Source organism: Pelophylax lessonae (genome assembly GCF_965119305.1).
Source record: "Pelophylax lessonae genome assembly, chromosome: 1".
Taxonomy (NCBI): domain Eukaryota; kingdom Metazoa; phylum Chordata; class Amphibia; order Anura; family Ranidae; genus Pelophylax; species Pelophylax lessonae.
The window spans coordinates 88,143,334-88,152,653 of record NC_138768.1 but is presented as its reverse complement, the minus strand read 5'-3'; the positions used below and the strand labels follow the sequence as shown (position 1 = coordinate 88,152,653).

Below are 9,320 nucleotides of genomic sequence, written 5' to 3'. Positions count from 1 at the left end.
ATGTTTAGTGGCTAGGGGTGCCCACAACTGGTCTTTCAGTTAATGTCTTTCGGGGACTCATGCATCCAAAGAAAAAACAGTACATACAGTTTTTTGGTGCAAAGCACCCGTGACCTGCGCTCGGAGTGGTGTGAACTTTAGTCCACCTTATTAAGGTATTAAAGGTATTTCTGTAGCTGTGGACACGTCAACCCAGGAAAAATGCTACGAACTTGCTGCCCCTTACACGACCAGGGAAGTCTGGAAACACTGCAACAACAAACAAACACAAGGGCGCACCGGCCTAGTGCATTATCATTTCGATGGTTTATTTAAAAAATAGGATTAAAAATACTCACAAACGAGTTCTTGTTAAAAGCATGTCACAAAAGGAACGCAGTCCTCAGTAAAGGTATCCGAGGATGAGTAGTCCCTTAGATTCTTGAAGGCTAACGCGTTTCAAGGCCTAGCCTCTTCCTCAGAGCCTACTCGAAACGCGTTAGCCTTCAAGAATCTAAGGGACTTCTCATCCTCGGATACCTTTACTGAGGACTGCATTCTTTTTGTGACATACTTTTAACAAGAACTCGTCTGTGAGTATTTTTAATCCTATTTTTTAAATAAACCATCTAAATGATAATGCACTAGGCCGGTGCGCCCTTGTGTTTGTTTGTTGTTGCAGTGTATCCAAAGAAAAAAGACTTGCTTGATTTTACAGTAGCATTCATTTTCCCAGCAGAGAAAACTGGTTTGAAGGTCTCAGTGTTAGAATCCCCGAAATACATTAACTGAAAGACCAGTTGTGGGCACCCCTAGCCAGTAAACAAAAATGAACGCTACTGTAAAATCAAGCAATCCTTTTTTCTTTGGATGCATATTTTATATTGTGAAACAAACTGAGCACCAAGTATCAGAAGACCTCATCATTATGACCACAGGAGGTGGATAGAGTCCAGAGCTTGGGTTTAGGCACCCCATAGCCCTGAGCTATCCTCCACCATCTGGCCATTTTGGGCAAACTGAAACGTAATGAAAACCAAAAAGATGAAATCTCCGAGGGCACAACAAAATGAAATATCTTTTCAGTTGGTGCTTTGTCTATACGGGCTTAAAGTACCTGAAAATACTGATAGCACACATTCTCACAAAAGCCCAGGTTTAGCAACCCACTAAGCCTAAAACTGCTCCAGTTCTCAAAGCCACTGTATGTAAGTGATGAGTCTTACTAATTGTACAGATCTGTTTGCTGAACAATTAATGGAAGCATTGGCACACTCAGATCCCTTCTAGCAAATAACTTATATAAACAATATAGTTATTAGGGAGTATCATATTTGAAAATGGTCTTCAAGGCATCACTGAATTAAAAAAAAAAAAAAAGTTTATAATCTCATGGGCACTCCTGTAAAAGTTTAGCTTCTACACATTTTATAAAATTGAACAAAATTTAGAGGTGTGCCTTATTTCTCGTCGGGTTCTGTGAGGCTTTCTTGTGTTCTTCTCCTTTGGCTCTAGACTGGTAATGAGGGGAACATTTTCCATTGCTTTCTTCTTCTGCACCCTGTGGAGGACAATCCTATACACTCCAGTGATAGAGCTTCGGGAATCTTTGCCCCGATTGTTAAGTATGTGTTCCTCTGTTATACCCAAACTCTCCAAAGTGTTCTTTACTTCTGTTTCATCATCCTTGAGGGAATCTGTATCTAAGAGATGCTTTGGGTCCAAACTGAAGGGTTCCAGAGGCTTTGGATACTGTATTCCATGCATCCATTCATTGTTCATGATGTAGTCCACACTGCACCTCTCTGAAGGTACAGGTTTTAACATCCCCTTAATCAGTCGCTGGCAAGATTCAGACACATATGGAGGAATGGAGTATGTTCCATCTAAAATGCACTTCTTTAATTTGGCCACAGTATCTGCTCGGAAAGGCATGCTACCTGTCACCATAAAATATAAAAGTATGCCCAATGCCCAGATATCAACAAAAGCACCAATGTAATGTTCATCCCGAAAAAGCTCTGGTGCAGCATAAGGTGGAGAACCACAAAAGGTGTTCAGTGTTTCTTCTTTTTTACTGATGGTGCTAAAGCCAAAGTCTCCAACCTTCACACATGTGTTGCTGGTGTAGAATACATTTTCTGCCTTCAAGTCTCTGTGTATGATGTTATTGTCATGCTGGGTAAAAAAAAAAAAAAGAATAGCAGTTAAATCAGAAGATATAAAAAAAATGTATACCTGTTGTAAATGATAATTACTGTATATTGATTTACGGTAAGAGGTTTAGTGACCATATAATTGTACGAGGCTGTGGGTAAAATACAGATATATAGATCACAGAATTCCAAAGTAAGTCCCTAATATCCATTTTGGTTTGGGTGGTGCTTTGCACAGGTTTCTCAATAAAAATATATAATAAAATCTCTATGACAAAATCCACTATCCAATAGATATTTATGTTGTAAATGTTACAATCAAAGGTTTGAACTTTGCCATTGTTTGAGCAATACGGCACTACATGTGGCTAAGGACCTTACCATGTGTTTCACAGCAGATACTATTTGTGAGAAGATCACTTTGCTTTCCGACTCCGATAACTTCCCTTCTGTGTTAATTTTGGCAAAGAGCTCCCCTCCAGAGGCGTACTCCATTACCAGGTGCAGCTTAGACAGGGTCTCTACCACCTCATAAAGTCGGATGATATTGGGGTGGTGCAGCTTCTCCATGCTAGAGATCTCTCTTGATAATAAGCGTTGGGTCTTCTGGTCCAACTTGGTCTTGTCCAAAATTTTTATTGCAACTCTTTCTGCACAGAAGTAAAAAATAGGCATGAGGTTTAGCTTAGAAAGCTTGTAAAGTCGACCTGTTACATACACACAATTGAGGTTTTTATTACACAGTTTTTTTACAGTTTTCTTTCATGGGGAGGTGTCTTACGTGAAGAATCAGGAGGTAAGCCTTACCACATTATATGTGTACTTCCATCCAAGGCTGTATTTAATCATCAAGCTGCCCTAGGCACACCTGAATAAGGAATCACGAGTTCTGTCCCCTGTGTCCCCGTGTCATGTGATTATATTAGTAAAGCTACTTCTGCATTGAGCTGCTGAGGGATAGCATAAAGTCTACTTTATACGCAGAGATACTTTTCAACTGTACAGACCATCAAACATGAGAAAGGAGAGATGATTCTATGTTTCATGTGCTATTAAAGGATATCTGAACGCAAAAATAAAATTTGAATATATTGCAGTTTACCAGTCCATAGATGCGATGGCTGCACAAGTTTTCTTTTTTTTTTCAGATTTAGCCCTGACCCTTTAATTTAGAGCTGCTTAGTCTGGGCATTCTAGTAGCCCATGTCTCTCTTCCTGTCTGTGATATGATATTACAGCACAGAGAGTAAAGCCCCGTACACACGCATCGAAAATTGGCCGGGAATTTTCGTCCAACGTCCGATCTGCCGATTCTCGGCTTGTTAGTATGATGCTTCCGACAACCGACTCCAACTTTTCGGCCAAAAAAAACTTGTTGTGCAGACTATAAAATTTTTGTTGGCCGTCAAAATACGGCCGATTTTCGTGCAGTCAGTACTGATTCCGACAGGGAAAAATCTTATGAGCAGGACTGGGCATGCTCAGAGAAGAAAGAACACAAAGAAAGCAAACCAACACATGACATCACTTCAGAAGCAGATTTTTGTTGGGCGAGAAAATTCGTGTGCAGTCTAGGCACATTCCAACCAACAAAACACAACTCTGGACAAAAGTCGGACGATCGGTCGGCCGATAATCGTTGCGTGTGTTACGGGGCTTAAGAGTAGAATCCTGCTTGGTCCAATCTGCACTGAGACTTTGGCCACTGGCTGAGAAGAGAGTGGATATGAGGAGGGAGACAGTTTGCTGAGTGAGCATTGCACTCTGAGGCCACTTTCACACAATCCGGTCCGTCGGCGGACTCCTTTTATCTCAGCGGGGGATCGATCCGCAGATCCCCCGCTGAGCAGGCGGAAGGCAGCTCTGTCTCCGCGCTGTGTGTGAAACACAGCTGTCAGGTCCCGCTGTTCTCTATGGGGGAATCGGATGGAAACGGACCGTCTGTCTGTTATCATCCAATCCGCTGGATGGATGGAAAATAGGGTTTCCATCCGTCCAGATTTGACGGATCGGATTGGATGTCAGCAGACATGTCTCCGCTGACATCCGATGCCCCATAGAGATGCATGGAGCGTCCGTTCAGATCCGCCAAAAAAACTGACAGGCGGATCTGAACGGTACACCTGTGTGAAAGGGGCCTAAGGCCCCTTTCACACAGGCGGACCGTTCAGAGGCCTATACAGGAAATGTGTTAGGACATCTGGTAAGTCAGGGGTAGGCAACCTTTCAGAGACCTCAGAGCAGAGCAAGCAATCACCTGCTAGTTAACTTGCAAAGTTAACTAAAGTAGCTCCCGGTCCCGCTTTCCATGCCTTTCACTCCTCGGTGCTAGTGAAGAGAGATCAATGCCGGGTGAGCCTGGGGGGAAGCATTGGCACAGCCCTGATCGTGATCTACCTTTCAGCTTCCCACGATCAGCAGGTAGATCGCGATCGATGGGTTGTCGACTTGGTGGTTCGTCTTTGCAAGTCCTATCTAAGGACTCGTAAGCTGCAATATATTACATTTTTGTTTTTGGGTTTGGATACACTTTACGAACTGTAGAGTCTTCATCCCTTAAGCAGACTTCCATCTAAAGTTCTATTGCTGAATTTAGACACAACTATCCATTGGTTCCCATAAGGCAAGAATGAAATAATGAACAAAAATGTCACGATTTGTAAAGAACAAGGACTGGCGCTTCACCTCTTATCCTGCTGCTCTTGGCATTGGCATACACATGCCATTATGGAAAATGCAACCCTTATCAAAGCACTGCACATTTACTGGCCCCTTACTGTAGTGCTCATTACTGGATAGTGGCTTCCCAAGAAATTAAGAAAATTAAAAACAGCATGTCTCCACTGCTTTGCTGGGCTATTAGGCCTGTTTTGCTGTAGAACACAAGAGCTTTTATGACATTCAGCTGTGATTTGTTCCAAAAATAACTTTCTTTTTTTTACAAGTAGAGCTAACATTCTTAATGTCCTATTCTCCATTGCCGGGTTATTGCCTGTTCCATTACAGAATACACGAGTCCGTGGTATGTTTCATGAACATTGGATATTTCATCTTGCTTTGCCATGACTTTAAAGCCCAAATTAACTTTCAGTTAGAATCAGCTAGATACATTTCAGATGCATCAAAACAAAAGCTGTATAAAATCCTTCAGTTTGTTTACTTTGGAAAGCAGCCACAGCCTGACTTGAAAAGCCTGTTCCCTGCCAACATGCTGGAAAGAAGGACCTGTGCTCTATAGGTGGAAGCAGTGGCCATGGCCAATATCCAGAGGTCTGCCATGCCCAATACTGAGTTAGGCCCCTTTCACACGGGCGGTGCGCTCGGTGGACTCCATTTTGCTCAGCAGGGATCGATCCACCGACCCCCGCTGAACAGGCGGATGACAGCTCCGTCTCTGCTTTTTTGGCAGAGACGGAACTGTCAGATCCCAGCTCTCCTCTATGGGAGATCGGATGATAATAGACTGCCTGTCCATTTTCTTCCGATTCTATAAGATCCAATCCCCCAGACTGATGGAATAGGGTTTCCATCCGTCTGGATTTCGTGGACAGGATCAGATAGCAGACGTGTCTCCACTGACATCCGCTGCCCCATAGGGCTGCATGGAGCATCCGATCAGGTCCGTCTGAAAAACAGACAAGCGGACCAAATCGGAAAGCCTGTAAGACCTATTGTTCTGCAATCAGCAAAGCTCACGTTCCTTGATAATTGAAGAGATCTAGCTTTGGCTCTGCAGGCAGGGGGCAGGCTTTCCTACTCAGGCTGTGGCTGATGTTTAAAGAAAACAAACCATATTACTTTGCACACTTCTTTTGTGCTTGGAATGTATTTAGCTCATTTGAAGTATATTTCCACACTTGCAATTATATTTGAGAAAAACCCATTATGATGTACAATATCTCACAAAAGTGAGTACATCCCTCACATTTTTGTAAATATTTTATTCTATCTTTTCATGTGACAACACTGAAGAAATGACACTTTGCTACAATGTAAAGTAATGAGTGTACAGCTTGTATAACAGTATAAATTTGCTGCCTCCTCAAAATAACTCAACACACAGCCATTAATGTCTAAACCGCTGGCAACAAAAGTGAGTACACCTCTATGTGAGAATGTCCAATTTGGAACCAATTAGCCATTTTCCCTCCCCGGTTTTTGTGACTCATTAGTGTTACAAGGTTTCAGGTGTGAATGGGTAACAGGTGTGTTAAATTTGGTGTTATCGCTCTGACGTCTGGTCACTGGAAGCTCAACATGGCACCTCATAGCAAAGAACTCTCTGAGGATCTGACAAAAAAGAATTGTTGCTCTACATAAAGATGGCCTAGGCTATAAGGAGATTGCCAAGACCCTGAAACTGGTAGCCAAGACCATTCAGCGGTTTAACAGGACAGGTTGCATTTAGAACAGGCCTCTCCTTGGTCGACCAAAGAAGTTGAGTGCACGTGCTCAGTGTCATATCCAGAGGTTGTCTTTGGGAAATAGACGTATGAGTGCTGCCAGCATTGCTGCAGAGGTTGAAGGGGTGGGGGGTTAGCCTGTCAGTGCTCAGACCATACGTCGCACACTGCATAAAATTGGTCTGCATGGCTGTCATCCCAAAAGGAAGCCTCTTCTAAAGAAAGACCGCAAACAGTTTGCTGAAGACAAGTAGACTAAGGACATGGATTATTGGAACCATGTCCTGTGGTCTGATGAGTCCAGGATAAACTTATTTGGTTCAGATGGTGTCAAGCGTGTCTGGCGGCAGCCAGGTGAGGAGTACAAAGACAAGTGTGTGTTGCCTACAGTCAAGCATGGTGGTGGGAGTGTCATAGTCTGGGGCTGCATGAATGCTGCAAGCACTGGGGAGCTACAGGTCATTGAGGGAACCATAAATGCCAACATGTACTGTGACATACAGAAGCAGAGCATGATCCCCTCCCTTCGGAGACTGGGCTGCAGGGCAGTATTTCAACATGATAATGACCCCAAACACATCTCCAAGATGACCACTGCCTTGCTGTTGGTAAAGGTGATGGACTGGCCAAGCATGTCTCCAGACCTAAACCCTATTGAGCATCTGTGGGGCATCCTAAAATGGAAGGTGGAGGAGCTCAAGGTCTCTAACATCCACCAGCTCTGTGATGTCATCATGCAGGAGTGGAAGAGGACTCCAGTGACAAGCTGTGAAGCTCTGGTGAACTCCATGCCCAAGAGGGTTAAGGCAGTGCTGAAAAATAATGGTGGCCACACAAACTATTGACATTTTGGGCCCAATTTGGACAATTTAACATAACTCGACTAATTAGGCCCAATTTGGGTGTACTCAGTTTTGTTGCCAGCAGTTTAGACATTAATGGCTGTGTGTTGCGTTATTTTGAGGGGACAGCACATTTACACTGTTATACAAGCTATACACTCACTTTACATTGCAGCAAAGTGTAATTTCTTCAGTTTTGTCACATGAAAAGATATAATAAAATATTTACAAAAATGTGAGGGGTGTACTCACTTTTGTTGGATACTGTATGTCTGCTACATGTCCCCATTCACACAGCATTTCTACAATAATTAAAAAAATATTTCTTACCATTTTGGCTATTTCCTTGGAGTGGGATTATATATGGTACACTAAAAACAAGTTTCTATTGCATTTAATAGGCAGCAATGTGCAAACAGGTTTTTCTTTAAGATATGATTTATTCAATTTGAAATGCCATATACAAAAAGAGAAAAAACACAAGAAAGAAAAAAAATTAAAAATACTATAAACAGAACCATTCTTTGTAGCCAGACTGTGATGAAAAAATTTCAGTTGGATAGTTTTATCCTTTGAGGAGATTAAGGAGCTTTTATAAATCTCACTAAATTCAGTCCAATCTGAATCAGTAAATTGTATATCTAGTAAAGACCATCTAGCTTGAGTAATGGGGATTCTAGGGTTGGAGTCAGCCACAGGGGCAGAGTAATACTCTGAGTTTTGTTGGGTCAAAGCGTCGTAGCAGTTTCTCAAGGGGTGAAATCAACAAGGGGATATCTAGTGATCCAAACTGTGTCTTTATGGCATGACACATAAGTTTATTCTAGAATACATTAACATACAATTCAGAAACCAACCCTTGCAATCTATAACTCTTTGTTGGGGCAGTCTAGTTTACAACTGATAATAAAATCTGCCAGCATAGTACAGCCAGGGTTAATAACTGTAAACATAATTTTTTACAGTCCCTTCTTTACAGTGGTAATAAGGTCTGCTTTGCAACATTCACCCACAGGTTAGCTTAAAGGGGTTGTAAAGTCAGAAGCTTTTTTATCTTAATGCATTCTATGCATTAAGATAAAAAGCCTTATATGTGTAGCAGCCGCCCCAGCCCCTCTAATACTTACCTGAGCCCCATCTCTATCCAACGATGTCCACGAGTCCCTCGGCCTTCCGGGACTCTCCCTCCTGATTGGCTGAGACACAGCAGCGGCGCCATTGGCTCCTGCTCCTGTCATTAAAGTCAGTTAGCCAATCAGGAGAAAAAGGGGGCAGGGCCAAACGGCAGCTCCGTGTCTGAATGGACACACGGAACTGCAGCTTGGCTTGGGTGCCCCCATAGCAAGCTGCTTGCTGTGGGGGCATTCGATAGGAGGGAGGGGCCAGGAGAAACTAAGAGGGACCTGAGAAAAGGAGGATTGGGGCTGCTCTGTGTAAAACCAACTGCATAGAGGAGGTAAGTATAACATGTTTGTTACTTTAAAAAAAAAAAAAAAACTAGACTTTACAATCACTTTAAAATAGAGTTTACCTGTAGGTATAATGAATATCTCCTAAATGTGCACCTGATGTCACCAGCACATGCACACAGCGCTCTCAATGGACTGTTTTTTTGTTTTTTAACTTTAGATAGAAAGGAAAAGCTATGTTAGTTACGCTATGTGAATAGGAGCATGGAAAAAATATATAAAATATGTTTTATACCAATTTGACTGCAAAAGAGGTAATACACTTTAAACTGAAAGTTCAGGGTTTTCAAAATGTTGGGGATTACTGTGTGACTGTGACTCTGTGATTAACCACTTTACCACCGGAGGATTTTGCTGCCTTACGTCCAGGCCACTTTTTGCGATTCGGCACTGTGCGACTTTAACTGACAATTGTGCGGTCGTGCGACGCCGTACCCAAACGAAATTTACGTCCTTTTTTTGCCACAAACA

At 42.6% G+C, this 9,320-nt stretch overlaps 1 protein-coding gene across 2 annotated transcripts in view; it reads right to left on the bottom strand.

Moving 5' to 3' along the window:
* Positions 1 to 856: 856 nt before the first annotated feature.
* Positions 857 to 9,320, bottom strand: part of NIM1K (NIM1 serine/threonine protein kinase) — a 113,735-nt gene continuing 105,271 nt past the window's right edge. For both annotated transcript variants that reach the window (XM_082244230.1, XM_082244231.1), the window contains exons 3-4: positions 2,517 to 2,785; positions 857 to 2,157 (exon numbers count right to left, since the gene is read on the bottom strand). In XM_082244230.1, the coding sequence (XP_082100356.1) occupies positions 1,408 to 2,157; positions 2,517 to 2,785 (1,019 nt within the window). In that variant the 3' untranslated portion in view covers positions 857 to 1,407. The remainder of the gene's footprint in view (positions 2,158 to 2,516; positions 2,786 to 9,320) is intronic.